Source organism: Molothrus aeneus, chromosome 7 (assembly GCF_037042795.1).
Source record: "Molothrus aeneus isolate 106 chromosome 7, BPBGC_Maene_1.0, whole genome shotgun sequence".
NCBI classification, from domain to species: domain Eukaryota; kingdom Metazoa; phylum Chordata; class Aves; order Passeriformes; family Icteridae; genus Molothrus; species Molothrus aeneus.
In genome coordinates this window covers 32339314-32361724 of record NC_089652.1, presented here as the reverse complement: position 1 = coordinate 32361724, position 22411 = coordinate 32339314, and the positions used below count along the sequence as shown (strand labels likewise).

Genomic DNA, 22411 nt, shown 5'->3' with positions numbered 1-22411 from the left:
ACCCAAGGTCAGAGAATTACTGTATATATCCCTGGACTGTGTAACTATGTAAGGATTAAAGTAAGATAAAACCAGTATTTTTTGAAAGATGATCTACAAATCTGCTTCTATGTCTTCTCAGAGTGGGGACAGACAAAATTTTTCCCCTAAAATTTCAGTGTCATCCATTTGCATGCTGGAGAAAGATGGGTTTATATCAAAAGCCAAGGCCATAATATTTTCTCCAGTTTTTCTAGTCTCTCACATTGCTCCGTACCTGCTGATCAGCTCTGTGGAATCTGCATCCAGCCCTGGGTGTGCTGATGGTAAAAGCCTTGCTTTTATTCCATATTCATTTCAACCCAGTGCCTGGGTTATCACCAGGGCCTGGTTAGGCACACATAGCTGTGTCCCTAACCATGGCAGCAAACTAAAAATGAATCTTATTTTGTTGGGGTTTTTTTCCACTTGGAGTTATTTTCAGATGACCTAAGAACTACTGGTGACACAAGGGGAAAACTTGCAGGAAAATTTTAATGACAACTTGGCAATTTTGAATGAAAACTGAGTATCACAGTAGCTTTCCTATTATTTTCTTTCCAGTAATAGTATAAAAATTCATTGTTTTCTTTTGTACTTGGGAAATCTCTTCATTACATCATTAAGTCACTTTTAGACTCATTACTAGAGATGTAAGTTGTTTTATGTCTCACTGCTGTGAGTAGTTAGATAGCAGCAAATCCAACTCAGATGGCCACTGGACTCCATGGAAAACCTGCCCAGAGCATTTTAAGGCTCATCTCTACTTTGGTGTTTCACAGGAGTTGGGAATTATCTCTTGCCATGTGAACAAGCAGACAAAATAGCTGCATTCTTTGATAAAATTTTGGTGTGGGGGGGAAGTGTGTGGTTTTTTTAAGCAAAACCCTAAATTCTGACTCTTAGAGACATCTGTTGCCATGATCATTCACAGATGGGAGCATTCCCACCTTGGCAATAGGAAGCATGTACTTCCCTGTTAAATGCAGATCTTTTGACTCCTCCCCATGTGTGTACATCTGAATTCTCACTAGCTGGCCTTTCTCCTCTGTGGGGCAGGCCAGGGAGAAGCCATCAGCCCTGCTGAATCAGAGCAGTAGTTTCTCTTTGTTGACCCACTGGGTCAAACCCAGTGGGGTTCTTCCCACAGGTCTGTGTTCCTCACTTGCCTATGCAATTGGGGACAAAGTTGTTGTTACTGTAAGAAGGCATCCTGTATTTTTCTTTCCTTTGCATAGTCTTTTAAAAATGTTTTCAGTAGCTTCACAAGTTAAAGAGTTTGATTTTTTTAGTCTCTCCTATTCAGACTCTGAACTGAAAATCTTCTGAGATTAATGGAAATGCTTCTTCTGACTTTGATGAGATAACCAGATAGAATACATGTATTAATACATTTAACTAGGAAAATCTTGTTTCATAAAAGATGATCTGTGCTAACAAAGTGATAATTAAATACATACTATATAAGTAGCTCTTTGGCTGGGTTTCCTGTATTTGGTTCTGTCTTTGCAAAACCTTTTGGGCTCTTCTGAATGGAGTATGCTTTCTGAACAGAGACTTCTGGTTTAAATGTTCTTTTTTTTTCTTTTCTTTTCTTTTCCCAGATGGGGCTAGGAAAAACAATTCAAGCAATTGCCATTTCATATTACTATAAAAATGAATGGCCTCTCCTAATTGTAGTGCCTTCCTCTCTAAGATACCCTTGGGTGGATGAGATGGAGAAGTGGATTCCAGAGCTCTCTCCAGATGACATTAGCATCATTCAGAACAAAACTGATATTGGGTGAGTAGTTTGTTGTTCTTCTCTAGAAAGGCTTGCTCAAGCAGGGCTACCCTTGGGCTATCAGAAACACCCTCTGGGCTATCAGCCACTCCTCCCAGTTTTCTGTTCTTTTGTTATAGTAGTTACTCATTTTCTTTGAAATTGAGGGATCTGCTTTTTGCAAAGTAGCAAATGCTTGTCTGCTGGAAATTAGATTACTTCAGTGTGTCTCAAATTGAACATACACAGTTATTTCTCAACTCTGATGAATTCATTAGCTTCTGTAAAACATTTTTGGAGAACTTCTGGTGTACATTACAAAATAAGGAAGTAATTACTGTTAGAATTCCATTTAGCACGCTGAGGAAATTTGTAAGTTCGAGTAAGTAATCCCTAAATAACTGAAAAGGTCATCATGCCCTACGCTTTCTATCTTTAGATTTAATAGCATGAATTCATCAGAGAGGCTATGGCTTGGGTGTTATTAGAATAACTCTCCTATTACCCTGAATTGCAAGGGTGGGTTTTGTCTGCTTTACTGTAAATGACTTGGTTGATTTTATGCTAATGTTTAGATGTTGTTCTAAAACTTTGGTGTGAGGGAGACTGATCTTCATCTTTTCTGGGAATATCAGAGAGTGACTTGACTGCCAAGATGTGCTGCTTGGAACCTTCCTGGTAACCACAGAAATCCAACTGAAAATGCATTTTGAAAGCTTCATCAAAGGGTAATTCCTACTGATGGTCAAAATTTAAATTCATCATAGGAATATAGAAACTAAAATTAGCTTTTTTTTAAAAGGTATTTATCTGAAATGCACTCAGTGCTTATAGTGCTGGTTGCATAAAGGGGAAATGTGGACTAGGCAAAATGATGGGAAAATTAAATGGCAGATGAAATTCTGCTCCTTTTAAGATTTTTTTAAAGGAGCAGACCTTAACTATTATTACTTATTTATATTTAAAAACAAGGAAAGATGAAAACTTGGGTTTCTGTTCATTTAACTCCCAGGAGGCTTCCTAGCTATAAGTGAGGTTGCTGTTGAACTAATTAATATTTTAACATTAGAAAGTGTTTCATGCATTTGTAAGAAAATGCAAAAATACAGCTGCCAAATTTGGTTTAGCATTTTGTTAAACTCTGCTTCCATATGTTAAGCTTTGATTTCTCTCAGTTTAATACTTTGCTTTTCTTCAAAACTTCCAAGTTTACTGCTTGAGTGTTAACTTCTTGATTAAAACAGGTTAAAATAAACTTAGGCATCAGTTTAGGTTTGTAATTTCTCACCGAGTTTGAAAATTGAAGTTCCTTGAATAAATTGGTTCCACTAAAATAAATAAGTTTTTTTTTTATAATTTTTAAATGTACCCTTCAGAAAGGGTAAGGGAAATTCATGCTTTCCTGGTTGCTACATTTATCTGTACAGTGACAGCCAGACCCTGCAGTGCCCACAGTGCCAGTGCTCAAACCAGTGCATTTCCAAATCCAGGAGCATGAATGTGGAGCTGCATTTACTTTCTTCCTTTTAAATCCTCAAGGAAATTTCAGCTTGTTTGGTTTCTCGATCTCTTGTACTGCAGCACAAACAGAAATGATGCCAGCAGGGCAGTGGTGTCTGACAGATGGGTAGACCAGCTAGGACCCCATCCCGGTGACTTGTGTGTCTAACAGCTTCGAGTTCCTGTGCTGCTCCTGAAGGGCCACAGTGCTCTCTAGTGATTTCAATATCAGTTCGTGCCTTGGACCTGTATACATGTTGAAATTTGTTATAAAACGTTCATTTTCAATGAAATACTAGTTTTTCATCCTGTGCCATGTTGACTCCCTATTTCCAGATGTTTTTGTTTTCTTCTTGTCGTATTTGAGCAAAAAAGCTGGATAAGAGCTCTGACAGGAATGGTTTTTCCAGGTGGTGAGGTTCAGCCCAGCCTGTACTTTCACAGTGCCCAAATACTCAGGGACAGTCTGATTAACCCTCTCAGGCTGCTGCTGAGGGGACTCTTTGTACCCAGAGCAGTAGAAAGCTTGCACAGAGACATTTTTATTTCAGGTGTTTGGGTGCTAATTAAGATCTTGGCTTGTGTGTAACTTTTTGTCCACAAAGGAGATTTTTCCAATGGGAAATTGCCCCTGGAAAAGAGCTCAGGGTGAAGCAATGCATCCAGATAAATGAAATTCCTTTGAAAAGCAATGTGTGTCCTCTGAAAATGATTATGAAATGTGTGTGGTTGAGAAGTGTGAGATGTTTTAAACACCAAAAGCTGTTGTTGTTAGCCTGACAGCCCACATGTCAATCAATCCAAAAGGAGCCACACATACCTTCTGAGGTTAGTTTTTTACAATCTCTCTGCCATATGAATTGTCCTACAATAAAAATTTACTAAGAAAACTTGTGGATTTTCTCTTTCAGGGGAATATCAACAAGCAAAGTAACAATTCTGGGCTATGGGCTGTTAACATCTGATGCACAGACCTTGGTAGACACTTTGTACAGGCAGAAATTTAAGGTGGTTGTGATTGATGAGTCACACTATATGAAATCCAGAAATGCCACCCGTAGCAAGATTTTACTGCCAATTGTTCAGAAAGCTCTCAGAGCTGTTCTCCTTACTGGAACTCCTGCTCTAGGAAGACCTGAAGAGGTATTTGACATGTTGTGTTTTATTTGTTTTGGGTTTGGTTTTGTTTGGTTTTTTTTATGATAGTATCAGTAATAAATGTTCAGTTTTGTAGTTTCCTTGAATATATTCAATTACATGCGTTAGGACATCAAAAGGTGTACTGGCTGCATCAGAAAAGACAAGTATAAGAAATGAAACCAATTTTGAGTTGATTTACAAACTTGTTTCAAGCTTGTGCACAGGTGAATTGAGACAGTGTTTCTTGTAAGAAATTAATCTTACATGTAACAGACTGATTGTTGGGTGAAATAAAAAATAAAGAGCCTGGGCAGAGAACTGCTTCTTTCTCCTGGGTAGGGAACTCTTTGGTGGACAAGATCTTGTAAAAAATCTTCTACTTCATCATCTGATAAAGAAAGCCCTTAGTGTCACTGGTCTATTGGATATTCCTAATGTTCACTTCAATGGAAAAAAATACAGGCTGTGCTTGTTTTGCACATCCAGAATGACAAATTTTCCTTTGAAGGAAGTTCAGCTTATGGAATTAGGGAGGAGCAGAGAGGTAACAAAAACCCTCTTGGGTTTTATAATGAACTATACTTTATTTATCAAATGTAGGGGGGAAATGGAATATAAGAGCTGATTTGTATTGAGGGAACTTAAAAGAGTTATATAAATAATATTTTATGCTTCAGAATTCCTTACTGTGTAAATAGAACTTATGCCAAGACCCTTATTAATTTAATTTGTTCAAAGACTTCATAACTTGAGGAAGATATCTGTGGTATGGAAAAGAGCTTGGTACATCATGAGTACTTGCCTAAAAATTTAATATGAATATTTATGTTTATGAGTGTGGGTAATTACTAAAAGTTCCTGTACAATGACATTGCAACCAGCCCTGGATGAAGAACTGAAGTTAGAAAGTGTTCTACCTTTATATAGTACATGGATACTGAGACCAGTATCATTGTTAAAGGTCTTTGAAGGAAATCCCATACACCTGTCCTTGACCACAGCAATGGGATCAAAATTCGTGACCAAATGGAAAACAATTTGAGATATTTTTTAGTGATACTGATGTTCTTCAGTGGCTTACAAGGCAGAGTATAAAAAGCATTAGATGTCTTTAATCAGTTTTGTGTTGCAAGCAGAATCTTTGTATAAAGTCTTTAAATGTATAGAAAATGATCTCAGAAGCCAGGAAGCTTTGACAGTGTAACAGCTTGTAAAACAGGATTCCTCCTGCTTAAGGTCATCTAAACTGGTATTTGCCTCCTGCTATTCAGCAGGGAAAAAGCTGTGGAATTTCTGGTCTGCATTGATATTGTCCATTTTTTGAAGTAAAACCTAACAATTGAGTAGGTTTTTCATGTATTTTAGGAAGCAAACCACTCATGCAATACCTGCTCTGAAGCTTTGCAGAAACCCATGCACCTGGCAAATGATAAACACTGTATTTAAGGAATAACTTCATTTCATCCATATTTTCTTGTTGAATGGGAATCTTTTCCAAGCTGTCAGTGCTGTTACAGTGCTCTGAGTGCTCTGTTCTTTGAGGGCTTCCCACAACTATCCTCTCTGAAGCCTCCTGTATCCTGTGGAATTTCTTTTGCCTGCAGGCCTAGCTGTGTGGGTTTTGTGCAAATATTAAATGTAAACTTAGCACAAGAACCATGTATTGATTATTTCTGATTAGTCTTCCATTCACAGGGAATGTTTCATTTTTCACTGTTGCTGTTTTATTTTTTATACAGCTCTTCATGCAGGTTGAGGCACTGTTTCCAAGAAGGTTTGGAACTTGGAATGAATATGCTAAAAAATACTGTGATGCTCGTGTCAGGTATTACTGCCCTTGCCTATTTACATTCTTATTTACATTTACACGAGTGTCTTTGATTTTTCTTGTCATGCCAAGTGAGAGATTCAGTAGGTGGCACCTCTACTGCTCTATCACACCATCTTGCTTTGAAACCCAGGGTCAGCTACCATCTCCTCCATCAAAGAGAATTGGGAAAAGGGTGACACTGATTAAATTAATTAATGCTGTTAAAGTTTGAAAAAAAGTTGAAGCATTCTGTTAAGTAAAATTATTTATACATTTACTGTTGTTAGTATGAGCTGTGAAGGTTTTACCTTCAGAACTGGAGGTTTTGACTCTCAGTCTTAAGCTCATGGTCATGTAATAATTTATATCTCTCTTTATTATGGGATCCAGGTTTTTTGTGACCTCACCACACTTGGGTGAGAAAAAAAGTCCAGTACTTGTCTCTATATTTCACAGGCTGACTGTCTTAGCTAAAAATTTCATATCTACAACTTTGCATGTATTCAGAATAACAGATTTTTGTCAGCTAAATTGGCTAGCATTTAGATTTAATTTTTACAATAATAATTACATGGTTTCATTTTCATAAAACTTGTTTTTCTCCCTCCATCATATGCACTTTATCAGTATTTAACTTCAAATAACATGGAAGATCACTGTCTAATTTTCAGACAGAGAAATGCTATTTTTTCCGCGGTGTTTTGACTGAATGCATCTGTAATTTTCACACCACAAGTGTGCGTGGGTACAGCATGGTTAGCTACTCAATCATAGATGATTATCTTATTTTTGGAATACCATAAATATAATAAAAATCAAGTTCAGGGTTTGGCAAGCTTTCAGTGAATAACTTTTTCTTCATGACTTGGCTGGAACAAAACCTCCTGTGGTAATAAACTTGATAGGATTATTTTATGCAGCACTTCCTGTGAAAATTTGGGTGGTTTTTCCTTGGTGTCCATAGACACCTGTTTTAAGGATGAACTCCAAACTATTTCTGTGAGGTTTAGCCTGCCATTTCTGTCTTATCCCTGATGCTGAGGGTGGAGGAAGGAAGCCTTTATAAGGACAGATATATAAATAGACCAAGGAAGGGATATGAGCAAAAGATGCTGCTGTCTCCATCTGTGCCATTCCCACTTCACCAGTGCAGAAGTTACTCCCTCAGCCCCTTTCCCAAATGATTATATTCAGCTAATTCAGCTAATTAGAACACTGTTGATAAAGTTAATAAGGCTTGAAAATCTCTAAATTATTGTGGGGCTTTTCTGGCTGTTTGTTTGTCTTCTTATTAAAATTACATGCTTTTAACACACTCTTCTAGCCCTGGAAAATGCTACCTGGGCTTTTCTCCAAATCTGTCATGTCCATTATTTTATTGTCTCCTGGTGATGCTGACAGAGAAAAGCTGTTGTTCCTGCTGCAACACTTCCTCAAAAACAGCAAAGCAAAGAAAGAATAAGGAAGATTGAGTTAATAAATTTGTTCTCTTTTCAGCCTTTAGCTTCCTAATGTTAGACCTTCTTTCTCTATTGAACTTTTAAAGATGAGAGCTTAAGCTTTAAATCCTGTCTCTGACAGTAACTAAGAAGGAATTCTTAGGGAGGGGAAAAAAAAAGGAATATTAATGGTGATATTTGCAGTTTTCATGATGGCTTTCCTGTCTGTAATATAATAAAGATTATTCTCATGGTGGTGTATTCTTCTCATTAGTCCATTGAAATAGGAGTTCCAAAATTAAACCTGAAACTTCTGTTTGCTGTGGACAGTGAAGTATGGGAAGCTGGGAATAGACAGAGGATTCTGTGCAGGGGGCAGAGACTCCTGCAGGCAGTGGTGGCTGCTGAGAAGTTGAAGCACAATTTCATATCCAATAGTGTGCTTTAAAATTGATTATGTACTGAAGATTTCTATTGAATTTGGAAGATCTCACATTTACACTCTGTATTCATTTATCATTTTCAGGTTTTTTGGTAAAAGAAGGCAATGGGATTGTAGAGGAGCTTCAAACTTAGAGGAGCTACATCAACTTTTAAGTGAAATAATGATCAGAAGACTGAAGAATGATGTCCTAACTCAGCTGCCTCCCAAAGTCAGGCAACGTATTCCATTTGACCTCCCACAAGCTGCAGCAAAGGTAAATTTTCCACTTTTGCTAAAAATACATTTGTTAATAAATGCAAATATCTATGTATGGATATGTATTTTTTTTGTATGCATGTGTATTATATGTTGTTACAAAGATTGTGTGAGTATAAAGCAGAGTATCTCTGTTACTGTTTTTAAAAATATAACACAAAGAACACTAATACTGCAGTTCTTTTTTTCATCAATGATATTTTTTTTTCTAATTCTAGTACAATCTTCTTTTCTGTCTTCTTTTCCCATAGATTTTGAATCCTACATTTACTTTTAGCCAATTTTGATAGAGTTCTCCAAAGTTCCTAAACATTTCACACTTAAAACATGCCTGTACTTTGTACTCAGTGTCTAACCACTGGTCTCTTCTGCCAATTAGAATCTGAATGCCACTTTTGCAGAGTGGGAGAAATTAATGAGAAGTCTGAGATCAGATGCCACTGAAAGCCACTTTTCTGAAGTCATGAATCTGATCACACGCATGTATAAGGAAACAGCCATCGCCAAGGTGAGCCTGCAAGTCTTTCCTTAATATCCCTGAATTATCCAGTGTGGGTTTTTAACCTCATAAAATTGTTTTTATGGGCCAGAATGCAAGATGAGGTTATTTGGTTAGTTTTATAATCATGACATGATTATAAAGAGAGAAACACTCTCTTTTTCCCTGTATGGCACAGGAATAGGAATGGAATAGGCAGAACCCCATTACAATGAAAAAAGAAATCTGAAGACCACTGCAATGTGTACTGCATTAACTGTTGGTCACTGATAAATTTTGTTATTAACTGTCATCATTGCTTTAATGGCTTTTGCAAAAGATACTGAAAATTACATTTGACTCAAAAGAATTCTATGAATGCTTAAAGAGAGCAATATTTTATGATTATGGTATCGTGAACATATCAAATTTATTCTTTCAGTTTTGATATATGGGTTTGTGTGTGTGGATACAGAAGTTCTGATTAAATATTATCTTGTCTGTTTGAAATATGTTTGTTTTTCTCAAATATGGATTAAAACATCAGATAATGATGTCTGAATTAAAAGGGGGTTTATCTACATCTTAATGTGGAAGAAGTGCCATGTAACTGTATGATCTTTTGAGGATAAATGTGTGTTTTTTCTCCCTCTGAAGGAGGAAGTTAGGTTTCTCAAAGACATCAAGTTATGATACTTTTTTTAAACAAAATTAATCAGAATTATTTGATTCTTAGCAATGTCAGTGTTTGATAAAGTCTTACATGGATAACAAAAGATGGAAATTTACCTTTTTGTGTTACAAGGAATTGAAAGACATGAAAATAAAAAATGTCTTTTTGAACTTTTTGTGTGTCTCACTAATGAAAACACTCGCTCACTGCAGGCAGGAGCAGTCAAGGACTACATCAAAATGATGCTTGACAATGACAAAATGAAGTTCCTTGTCTTTGCCCATCACCTGAGCATGCTGCAAGCCTGCACAGAGGCAGTGATAGAGAGCAAGGTAAAGCCTTAACAAATGTGCACACAAACTCACCCTCACTTACACAAATGGCTGTCAGCTGGGTTTGAATTCAGCTGAACTGCACACCAGTGGAAGGATTTTATGTGTGTACAGATCAGTGCCACTGGATTAAAAGGGATCTGAAGAACTGCTTTGTGTTTCAGGATGATGTAAACACACTTGTATCTGGTATTATTATTATTATTATTATTATTATTATTATTATTATTATTATTATTATTATTATTATTATTATTATATCAATGCTATAGGCAATTGTTTTCCAGATTTTTCAGTTTGCTTCTGTCTATTTTGAGGGTTTTAACTGCACATTGTCATCTCACCTGAATGTTTAATTCAAAGCAGTAAAAATGTTTGCAAACAGCTTTCACCTTATTTTGATCATGGACTCTTAACTATTGCTTGCAAATGGTGGCTAACTTTGCTATTTTGTATTTTTATTCTTTTTAACTGTTTGGAATTTTAAAAAATGGTGTCATGGTAAGTCTGTGAAATATTCAATTTTAAGATCCCATGTTCATTCTATCTTCTGCTTTTGCAAACAGGGAATACAAAGTCTACACTTCTCTATAGAGAGAGTTGATTTGAAATCAAAGGGCAAAAGAGTGCTGGTGTATGCTGATCCCTGTGGCAGGAACAGAACAGCCCTTTTCCTATTTTTACTGGGGGTCAGGGAGGGATTGGCTCTGAAAACAGGCACTGATGATGTCATTTAGTGTCTGTTCTGATGTCACAGGCTCGCTACATCCGCATAGATGGGAGTGTTCCCTCTGCAGAGAGGATTCACCTCGTCAATCAGTTCCAGAAGGACCCCGAGACCCGGGTTGCTATTTTGAGTATTCAGGCAGCTGGTCAGGTAGGGCAGAACGGAAAATATGAAAACTTATACACTTGAAAACTATAGCTGCTGAAATCATTGATGACTGAAGTGCTTTACTGAAGGCAGTTTATCTTCGTGCAGTTTGTCCTTTGTAGACCCTGGGTTCATTTTTTGCACTAATCATGTTAACTGTTCTAAGCCTCTGTTGAATTTGTTTGAGCTAAATGATGATAAGCAGCAGTATCTCATTCTTGAATAATTAGAAAAACTTTGTTTCTCTAAAAGCACTAGATTAATAAGAAATAGATGTTATTCCATAATGAAAAGCAATGTGCAGTCTTTGCACAATATTGAAATATTTTTTGAATCTGAGGCACAAGGAAGAATCAGTAAAATAAACCCATCTGCTGTTGAGGACCACCTCTTATTTCCATATTAAGATGTCCTGTACAACTTTTACCTTGTTAAAGTTTTTGTGTGTGGTATTTTTTTTAAAGAATACATCCACTTATTTTGCTTAGGGTTTAACATTCACTGCTGCCACTCACGTTGTGTTTGCTGAATTATATTGGGATCCAGGCCACATTAAGCAAGCAGAAGACAGAGCACACCGCATTGGGCAGTGCAGCTCAGTGAACATTCACTTCCTCATTGCCAGAGGAACCATGGACACCCTCATGTGGGCCATGCTCAACCGCAAGGTGCGTGTGCTTGGAAAACAGTTTGAGATATTTTGTAGTGATACTCATGTTCTTCAGTGGCTTACAAGGCAGAGTATAAAAAGCATTGAATGTCTTTAGCCAGTTTTGTGTCATAAGCAGAATCTTTGTATAAAGCACACAGTGCCAGGGGGTCGAGGGGGCAGAGCTCGCTGGGCTGGGGCTGCACTCCAGTGCCACAACAGTCTTGTTAATCTGGAACACTCTCTGAGACAGTGATACACCTACAGTTGCTGATCATCAAAATGTCTGTGTTTGTCCTGATTTTGTATTTTCTAGCTTTTTGCTCTTCGTTCAGGATGCAAAAGATAATGAGTCTTTGCCAAGGGGAATGGGATGGTTCATATCCACAGGAGATAGTTGTTTTATCTTCCAGCTCTTTATTGCTATTGTTTCTCAGTCTACAATTTTAAGGCATTCAGGAATTCATAACAGCTAGAATTTCTGGTGGGTTGTTTTTTTAATTGAATTAATGTTGTGCCTAAACTAAGCTTCCTTTCTGAGAGGAAGAGGCATTCTCAGATAATTCTTTTTCAATAGATCCAAGATTACACTAATCTTTTCTTTGGTTGCCATTTTCCACAAGTATCACCCAATTGTTGTTATGGTTTAGGTTGGAAAGGTCCTTAAAGCTCATCCTGCCTGGTGCATTGAGTCTTCTCCTCCCCCTACTGAGGTGGGGCTCAGTAATTCAACATCACTTTACCTTACAAGTTCTGTCACTAAATAATTCTGCCCGTATTTGTCTCCACTTGCCAAGCAAAACAGTGTCCACAGTGTATATATTCTCTTTTATCTTCAATAAATACTGACATTTTGTGTGCAGCTTCACTGGTTGCAGTGTGCTAAATACAGCAGTTACCATTATTGTGTTCCTGCAGGCCAAAGTCACAGGCAGCACCTTGAATGGCAAGAAAGAGAAAATGCAGGCTGAAGAAGGTGATAAGGACAAATGGGATTTTTTGAGTTTTGCTGAAACCTGGACCCCAAATGAAAGTCTAGAAGATCCCCAAAATGAACTTTTATTTACACATGTAAGACTTGAAACTTTGTTTTTTCTGTTTCATTAAAAAAAAAAAAAAATTGTAGCAGCAATTTGCTTCAGGTTTCTGTGCACTTCAGACATTACTAATGGAGAAACATCAAAAAAGTAGGAAAAAGTAATGTAAATTCCATTTTAAAACTTAGGTGTGAAGTTGGGAAAAGTGCTCTGTGGGGAATAACTGTCATCTGCATCTTCTGATGGTCCTTATGTTATGTTTAGGTGACTGAGCCACCCTCACAGTCAGATAAGACCAAGTAATTTCTGTTCAAATGACATCTTTGCTAACTGTGCTGAATTAATTGGACTAATATTTAAAACAGTGTTTGAAAACCTTTCTTTGTAATGAACATCTTCAAAAAAGGCACACAGCTTATCAGTTCTGTTTTCTGGTAGTGCCATTCCAGAATTTCCAGGAGAATATTGAAAATACTGTTCTGGAATCAGGAGAGGAATGTTGAATTGCTTTTTCTGCTCACTGTTTGTTCTTGAAGTTATCTTTTGTTAAAGATATCTTTTGTTTAACAGTTTCTGATGCAGTCACAAGTGGGGTTTAGAGGTCTTCTCCAACCTAAATGATTCTGTGATTCCTATTCCTTTTACTTCTCCAGTTTGAAAAGGACAGACAGCATGACATCCGTTCCTTCTTTTCCCCCAAATCCTCCACAGAGAAGAAACGCAAAAGATTTTCTGGTGATGAATTATTATACAATGATTCAGAATCTTCTGCAGTCACAAAAGAAGAGGGTGCAGAGAAGAGCAATGAAAACCTGGATTCCACAAGGATAAGTGAGGTGGAGGCAATTTGTGATGAAGATGCTTATGAACATGAAGCCAAAAGAGCAAAGAGCAGAAGTGGATTGACCCCAGTCAGCTCCAGTAATAAAAAGAAAACACCTCTGAATGGAAAAAAGCCTTCTTTGTTTTCAGAAAAAAACAGTGAACTCCGTCCTTGTGGCTTAAATACTTCAAGTGAAAGTACAGATTTAAATATAGTTTGGCACTGCAGTGCTTGCACTTACACTAACAGTGCTCTGCTGCCTTACTGTGAGATGTGCCATTGCCCCCAGGGCAGGGATGGTGAGTAAGGGGTGCTGCAGAGGGAAAGATGCAGTTTTCATTTCAGTTGTGATCAGGCTCAATAAATACAATTTTTTAAACCTATGACTACACAGAAGTCCAGGAAAATATGATACTCCTTAGTCTTGCTTTCTCCAAAGTTCTTTTACATGAGTCTAACTTGAAACAAGTGAAAAATACCCATAAAATGTTAACAGGTTGTAAATTCCATAAGGAAGAATATATGCTTTGTTTTGTTTGCAGCAAATGTCCCTCTCATCTTCCTTGAGGTTTATGGTTATTCTGAATACAATTAAACAGCAATGCTTTTCTTCACCTTTCAAAACTCAGCAGTAGGGTGTTGGAGTTTTATTAACTCGAGCATTGTGTATTTGTCATGAGAGGCATTATCTGGAAAATATGGCCTTTCTTTCTTTCTCCACCAGCTCACAGTAGATTTCTTTTACTAAATTTATTTAAGCTATCTGGAAAATTAATGAAACATTTTTATAAATATATGCCAATATTTGTCATTTCAGTTGCAAAGCAACTGGTAAGGTTTTTTTTGCTTCCTTTTTTATTTGTTTAAATCTCTGAGCTTGTTCAAATAAGGACAACTTCTGAGTTTCACAGCTATAAATCAATGCCTTGGAAAACTACTTTGTGTGTTTATGGTATACAATAACTGTATATAATACAGAATTGCTAACTGCATTGTTTATTTCATATATATCAATCTCGGCACACAGGATTACATAAATTAAAAGCTTTGTTCCATGTGTTTGTTCTCCTACCAATAAAGTTAGCTCTAACTTCCTAAGTGGTTGCAGCATAATAATATTAGAGAATGCAGTGCCATTTCTTTGTATTTCACAGATGTGTTCCTGTCTCAGGTGTGTTATTAGGTGCCTGCCAGGTAACACAAATCATTGCTTTGCTTCTTTCTTTGTCTTCAGGTGAGAGAAATGGTGAAGCTCCCAGGAGCCAGACTGAGGAAGAGGAGCCCAGGAGAGATGGAGAGAGAGCAGAGGGCAGTGCTGAAGGCAGAAGAGGAAATCTGGGGGAACTGGGGGCCCACAAATCTCTTGAAATCAGAGAACAGGAAATTGTTGGCACTGAAAAGGAAGAAAGCGAAAAAGGATGTGGAGAAGGTAAAGTGGGACTCTGAAAGAACAATTCTATCCCATTGTGAAACTGGATTAAATGCCTCTGGCATGAAAAACAGCTTTTAAATAAAAACCTACACCTCTGAAACACAGAAGTACAAACACCAGCATGGGACTTTCTCATTCTGGCCTGGGTCATTTGTTGAATTTGGATGGTGGATAAGCCCAGCCTTTCCACACAGCTCCTGGAGCAAACCAGAGCTGACTGACTTCAGGACTGTGACAAACCAGCAGCTGGGAATGTGGATGGTTTTACTGGAACTCAGGACAGACACAGGCAAACAGATGATGGGTCATCCAGGAGAAACAGAAAAATAAAATACACAAATACCTTCAGAGTTTGCTGCTTGAGCTCTGCACCTTACATTGTTCTGAATTAGATAAATATTAAATATTATTTTAATGTCAGAGTAGAATGAATGAATAAAAATCTTTAATGCCAACATTTTTTCTGTTGTAGATAAATCAGACACATTCCAAATATATGATGGGCTTATGTTCTGTGCCAGCAGGAATACTGACAGAATCCACCTCTATACAAAGGTAAACCTGAAATATGCATGGTTATTGTTATTTTAAAATTGCAAAGGAGAATGTTGCTCTATGAAATGTTTCTGTATGCTCTCCTTTGTTATGTTTGATGTAAAAGCATTAATATTTTTGTATTAACTGAAATGTACTAAAATTAGGTAGTTTATCATTCTAGTTCTTTTTCTCAATGGAATTAAGTCATAATTCCTTAGATACATAACTTCCAACATTTCTCTTGGTTTACAGGATTGGGCTAATATCTTAAATCATCTGGAATAGAAATTCCAGTGACAGTTGTTTAAAATTCCTTTTTATTATTAGTGACTTATCACAAAATAACTTGAATAGAATAACATTCAAAATTAAAATTAAAAATTACAGTAAATCCTGACACACTAAGTAAATAAAACATTGCCACCACATTTTCAGAAAGCCCAGCATTGGTGCTATGTGTAAGTTAGTAATTTCTTGAATAAAGCCTATTATCATTAATTTGCAGTGGTGATTGGGTACAGAAACCAGCAGCTGGGAATCTTCCAGGTCATTATTCAAGGGAAGGTCAGGACTTGCCAATTTCTTCTTTCAAGTGATAGGAAAGTTCAGTGGGAAGATTTCTTCCAATTCACTGAGTGAATCAGTGTATTCAGGTGCCACTGAAGCAGCACAGATAACTGAGGGCAAGCCTTTGAGATAAGACATTTCTATGAGGTGATGCAGCTGGGAAAAGTCAAAAAGAGTCCAAAAGTCCTCTTGAAGATTTGTTAGATGTACTTACAGTGCATGCTGTAGTACCTATGTTAGATGGACATACAGTGCTGCCTAGCTTCACACGTTGCATTCAGACAAAGATGCATTTTGGGTGGGTTTTGGGCAATTGTCTGGTTTGGGTTCTGCTGGGATTAGAGATTCACGGTGCCAGATACTGCACAAAGTCTGCTGAATGGTGAGACCCCAGGGAATTCTGCTCTGACTCTTCTCAAATGCATGTGAATCATCAATAAGTTCCTTGGCTAGATGTACCCACTGGGCAACTTACTCCTTTATAAATTAAGTGGAGAACTTCTTCAGACATTACAAAGAAGTATGATAAACAGTGTTCAAGAATTCTTATTTTAAATTGTAATGAAGTGACATTCTCCTATCTCCAATCATTCATTTCCCTTAGAATTCAGTCAAGAGGATTGTAATTTCAGTTTAATATAAGGCAGTTTGTGTGTCTGAACTATCTGCAAGGAAAAATCAGATCTATTAAAAGTTAAAATGTTCAGCCTTGTTACTTTTAGGTGGATTAATATGAATAATCTTCCTTGCATTTTTGCTGTTATCTCTGTGCCTTATTGTTAATTCTGGAAAAATTTGACCTTCAGGAACTAAATTTAGTAGGAAGGGAGGAGAATTCACTTGAAACAGATTACTTTTCTACATTGTGCTACATTGCATCTGTAAACAAAACTGTTTGCTTTTCTAGGATGGTGAACCACTGAATCATAATTTCATTCCACTGGACATACAGCTGGATAACTGGGAAGATTTACCAGAGACTTTCCAGAACAAAAAAAATCGTGCATTGGTAAGAACAAGTTCTACTGGCACAGCAATGTAATATTTAATGCAGAAGAGGATTACTTACTTTTACAAGAATAAATGCAGAATACTTCCAAGCCTCAGGATATATTCAGTTTCATCAAAGCAATCTTACAGATGTTGATGTGAATATTAATTATGGAGTCTGTTACTCTGGCAAATTATTGTTCACATTGCAGTAGAAGGAATTAGCCAGGCATCATTTCATTTCTCACTTACAAGATTAGTTACCAACTTTCATAAGTCAACAAAATAATTTCTTAAAGGTTCTGAATTAAATGGAACCACACTATAAATAAGAATGTTCTAGATGTATCAGAGCTGCAGGCCTGAGCAGGCTTCCACTCTCACTGTCCCTTTGGTCTACTAACAGTTTTCAAAGCAGTGTCAGGCACAGCTCCACAGAGACATTCAGTTAATTTAGGAATAAAGATCCCATTCATAATGGGGTTTGAGAAGAACACTGCAAACACAAGTACTTAAGTAAGGAAATCCAGACTTAAACTGGATGGGAAATATTTTCTGCTTAACTTAAAATCTGATTTTCCAAACAGAAACCCATAATATAAGAATAAAACTGATTCTTTCTGCAGGTTCTCCAGCAAGGTTGGAATTTAAATTTGTAATGGGGATACCTCACAGATTGAACCAGCTGTTGTGTGAAGCAGCTACTGAGTAGGTTCCACAGATGGGGGTTGTGAAGAGTTACTTGAAAGCACCATCTCTGGTTGTAGGAGCTGTTTCCAGCCAGGCTAGAATGCATTAATCTATGGCACTGTTTTGCTGTAATTAGCTCTGTGCAAAGCCTGTCCTGCTGCTGACTGTCATGTTCTCTGCCAGATCTTGAGGTTTGTGAAAGAGTGGACTCATCTAACAGCAATGAAACAGAAGATTGTCAGAAAAAGTGGTCAGATATTCTGTAGTCCCATTCATGCTGCAGAGGAGCTGTCTAAAAAGCAGTCAGTGGGCAGCAGCACAAAGAGGTATGCGGGGCTTGGTTTTAATTCCTCCTACTAATTACTGCAGAAAGTTTAATTTATTTAATGTGGCCTTCGGTGGAATGCTGGTAAGTGTGAACTGGCCATTCAGTGATTGCCTGTCACAGTTCCAGACAGGCAGCCAGGCCTGTTGGTGAATCTGCTGGAAGTGTCTCCTTCCCTGCCCAGCTCTGTGCCCCATTCAGCAGCTGCTCTGGCTCTGGTGCACTGCATGTTTCAACATCTGGAGCTTGCCAGATGTTTTAAAAGGAAAAACCCTGACCTCAGGACTACAACAGAAAAGTAAGGTCAAAGCATCTTGTTCTCCCCACCTGGAAGCAGATATAAATCATTACTTGCCATCAGTGAGATAATGTTTTATTCATAATTCACAGCCAACCTGAACCCTTTCAGTTCCTGTTTTTTCTTTAAGCAGTTTTGTTCTCTCTGGATGACATTTCTCAAAACTGTGACTCTCTTTGCTAAGTGTCACTGAAAAGGGCTGGTGTTTGATCCTTGTTAAAAACCTAAATGCACCTTTGATTCCCTTTCTTTTTCTGATGTGGTCTTCCTTGACAGACATTTGTAGCTTCAGTGTTGTCATTGCTCTGCACAGAACATGTCATGCAAACCATCTAAAACCTTCTCATTCCCTTCAGTCCCTCCTGTTAAATTCCTCAGGGTGACTCTCTTTTGGCTGTAGGTAAGAACGAAGCAAATAAATAGTATGGAATTCCAGTAGTATCAGAAGCAGAGGGTAATGAGTGTTTATTAACCTCTTGCCTGATTGTGTCCTTCCATGAAGTATAGGAAAAATCTGTGAATGGTGTTAGAAAACCTACCAGGACCTACAGCAGCCTTGTAGGGTGGGGTCTAGGGTTTGGCAGATGTTCAGTTCAGAGATGTCCTCAGAAGAAGTTGTCTGAATAGTGGTTTCTGTGAAGCAATTTTAAGTAAGTTTTTAACTAAGAGCAGTTGTGTTTTACAGGGTTTCACATGAAAATAAAGCAGGGAGATCAAACATAAGTTAACAGAGCAAGGAGTCTGTAAAGACAGAGTTTGTAAAGCTTCCTGGATTATCCAGTGATAATCTGTGATGTCACTGTGGTGTTTCAGTTAGGTGATGTCACTGAGACATCACCTAACAAACAAAATGCCTTTCAGATTGCACTGGCAGGCAGTATCAAATTGCAGTAATTTTTTAATTGTTATACACAAACCAAGTTACCCGTTCACTGGTTAGAATTCACTTTTAGAAAAAGGTATTTAATATGGAAGTATATAAAGCACATTTTGCCAAACTTTCTTCATTTCTCATCCAGAAAATGAGGAATGTTTGAAGAGAATGTGCTGTACCTATGTTGCTGCAGCCCAGAGTGCTGTTCCTCGAGGGACATTGCTCCCTGTGCTGACAGGATTTGTCACTCTCTCAGGTATGTGACCAGGGAGGATGTGGCAGCAGCCTCGCTCTCCAAGGCCAGCAGCAGCGGGGGCAGCGTTCGCCTCATCTCCAAAGAAATGGGGACTGCTCTGGACAAAGGTGCTTCTCCTAAACCATCCACAAAGTAGGTTTATTAATGCAATAGCATGATGAAGTTCTTTTGCCACATTTTTTAATGGTAGTAAAATTATTTGCAATGAGTGTCTGCTTTGCTGAAGTACAGTAGTTAGATAAGAAACTTGCTGTAGTGCTAATGAGCTCTGTTTTATTCTTTTAACAATTTAGATTTCATCTGTTGTCTGCTGACAGAGCTGCTAATTAACTGAGTCTGACTAACATAAAACAAGAGAATAGTTACGTGATTCAGTTAGTTAGAGAAAAGAATGTTAGTTCAGCCCTCCTGTGAGGTCAACATCAAATTGAGGACACCAAATTTGCTCCTATTTTGCCTCAGAATTAAAAAAAAATGGTAACAAAGAAGTGAAAATTCCAAATGGGAATTGCCCTTTTAAAAAATTTCCTTAAACAAGCACCGTGTGTCCTACTTAGTTTTGAGTAGGAAATTCATAGGCGGCCATGGAGATTGTAAAGAGAAATGTGTTTGTATGTGTACATGCCTGATAGAAATCACCATGTCTTTTATAAATACAGCATTATTTCAGCTAATAATTGGGTGTAGTAAGATGTGCAGGAGAAAAACCTGCCTTGTTATATTGCCAAATTCTGTTTAAATGGAAACATAAACCAAGTAAAGGATTTGCACTGTGCAGGTATCAATCTGAGCAGGGTATTATTTCAGCTAAAATGATTTTTCAGAACATAAAAGGTATCTAATTGAAATACACAGTGCATAAACCCCCCATGAACTCACTGCTGAATACATCACTTATGCAGAGCTGTACTTTGTTCTCTGCCATCAGATTACTTCCAGAAACTGGGAATGATCCCTCAGCCCTTCCTCCAGGGCAGACTGATGCCAGGGGCTCCTGCCTGTCCCGAGGGTATCTGCAGGCCCTGGACAAGCAGGGGACCCCGCTGTGTCTGAGCTGCCAGCAGCCAACAGCTCAGCCCCCGCCCGGCTGCCCGGCCTGGGACACGCGCTTCTGCTGCCACGCCTGCCAGGAGGACTTCTCCATCCGCTCCAGCCAGGGCTACCTGCGCTCCCAGGTGTTCCAGATCGAGCACGGCGTGTGCCAGGCCTGCCACAACAACGCCCAGGAGCTTTTCCTCAGCGTCAGGGATGCACCCAGGAGCCAGAGGAAGCAGCTTCTGGAGAGCTCGTGGATGTCTCACCTTCCCCTTGGGCAGGTGATGGTTCTCGGGTTGCAGCAGGAACAGCTGGTCTGTGTATAGAGAGTTCAGAGACAGCCAAAAATGTTCTTACAGATTTAAGATAGAAAGGTAACCTAGCACCAATAACAGAACAAGAAAATCAAGTCCTTAAAAACAATTAAATTAACTAAATCCTGTTGTCTTCTAACATCTCTAAAAGGCAGCAGAGCTCTGATTCTGTAGGGAGGTGCACGTACAGCCAGTTTCTTTATCCTTTATCCTATTTATGAAAACTGTAGCTAACTATTTCCCAGAATTTCTTTGTTCCTACAGTAGGATATCCATGTAGCTGAGGAGTGTCTCAGCCCTGGCCTGTCCTTTTGTGCTGCAGCTGAATGAGATGATCAGGAGCCCGGCGGAGGGGCAGTTCTGGCAGGTGGATCACATCCAGCCCGTGTACAGCGGAGGAGGACAGTGCTCCCTGGAGAACCTTCAGACCCTGTGCACAGCCTGCCACAGAGAGGTCAGTGTGTGGAGCCACGAATGCTGGCCCTCTCACAGGGAACAGCAGGGGGAAACTGCACTTAGGCTCCTCCTCAGCCCTGCTCCAGAACCCCAGTGCTCACAGCCTCTCCCTCCCGTACAGCCAAGGTGGAAATGCAGCATTAAACTATTACAACGTGACAGTTTCCTCTGGATTTGGGGAAAAAATAATAAACATTTGCATTTCATCATGCTGTCTACTGCAAAGATAAAGACTGGAATTTAACTGTGAGCTAATGCTTTCTGTTGGACATGTTTCCAAGTATCAATACTCACTGAACCTGTCTCTCTCTTTTGCAGAGAACTGCAAAACAGGCCAAGGAAAGGAGCCAGCTGAAGAGAAAGTCTTTAGCTACAAAGTATGCCTGTGATATCACCAAATTTTTGGTGAAGAAGTAAAATGCACGGTACATTCAGGTACATTGTAACAGTGAAACCAATATAGTTAGTGTTTTCCTCTTGCACTGATTTAACAGAAATTGCTGGTATCATGCTGTTGGTAGACAGAAGACAGTAAGGAATTAAACCAAAGAAATTATCTGTAACATCCAAAGTACTTGATCATCAGGTTTTTAATGGCCCTGGTTTAAAGCTAGATTTCTGTGTATAACTTTAATGCTATTTTGAGGCATTATGGTTTCCTCTTGCAGGGGTAGTTATGGCTGCAAGAATTTAAGGAAGTTCTGTTGAACCTGCTGGTGGTATTACAGGGTTCAATTGTATTGGGAACTTCATGGACCTAGAAGATGTCTTAGTTTTAATTCCTTTTGTTACTCACATACCAAAACCACAGAATAAAATACAGTGATTATGACAGAAACTAGCACAAGTGATTTGTTTCCTCTAGTGCTGCTCACCCACAGAAGGCTAACTCCTGGCATGGGCCTGACTTACAGGATTTTGGCATTTAGAATTGATGTCAGTTGAATTCTGGTTTTATTTAAACCAGCTTGTATTGAAATGTTACTCAGGATAGGAAACATTAATATTAGCAATTATCTCATCAAAGGTCGTTTCTGGGAAATGCTACAGTCAAATTCTCCTTAATGAGATTGCAGAGATACTGGTAATTTTGGACTGCTTACCTGGCGTGCTTTACGGTTACTTTAAATAAACACAGTTCTTTTTCCTGATGATTTTTTTAGTGCTCTGTCTCTCCTCCCCCCTCAAATGCTGAGATGTAAGCTCATAAAGCAGAGCTCTGCACAAAACAGTGCAGGCCTGAAATTTCAACTACAGCTACTTAAAATAAGCTGAGTTATCCTTCTGAGAAAAATCTTTAAAGTTACAACTCTTGAACAGAGACAAAGACTGTTTAAGACAAGGTAGGAGTGCAGTATTTTCTACAGTCAAACTAACAGGCCTTTAGCTGTGTTGATGATGT

General features: G+C 38.3%; 1 protein-coding gene across 1 annotated transcript in view; it reads left to right on the top strand.

Moving 5' to 3' along the window:
- Window positions 1-22160, top strand: part of ZRANB3 (zinc finger RANBP2-type containing 3) — a 40166-nt gene extending 18006 nt beyond the window's left edge. The window contains exons 4-21 of the mRNA XM_066553074.1: window positions 1623-1801; window positions 4192-4423; window positions 6160-6245; window positions 8196-8367; window positions 8749-8877; window positions 9733-9852; window positions 10610-10729; window positions 11215-11394; window positions 12294-12446; window positions 13066-13534; window positions 14470-14664; window positions 15140-15222; window positions 16679-16780; window positions 17635-17777; window positions 19205-19336; window positions 20133-20520; window positions 20876-21007; window positions 21328-22160. Of these exons, the coding sequence (XP_066409171.1) occupies window positions 1623-1801; window positions 4192-4423; window positions 6160-6245; window positions 8196-8367; window positions 8749-8877; window positions 9733-9852; window positions 10610-10729; window positions 11215-11394; window positions 12294-12446; window positions 13066-13534; window positions 14470-14664; window positions 15140-15222; window positions 16679-16780; window positions 17635-17777; window positions 19205-19336; window positions 20133-20520; window positions 20876-21007; window positions 21328-21426 (3114 nt within the window). The 3' untranslated portion in view covers window positions 21427-22160. The remainder of the gene's footprint in view (window positions 1-1622; window positions 1802-4191; window positions 4424-6159; window positions 6246-8195; window positions 8368-8748; window positions 8878-9732; window positions 9853-10609; window positions 10730-11214; window positions 11395-12293; window positions 12447-13065; window positions 13535-14469; window positions 14665-15139; window positions 15223-16678; window positions 16781-17634; window positions 17778-19204; window positions 19337-20132; window positions 20521-20875; window positions 21008-21327) is intronic.
- The last annotated feature ends 251 nt before the right edge of the window (window positions 22161-22411 follow it).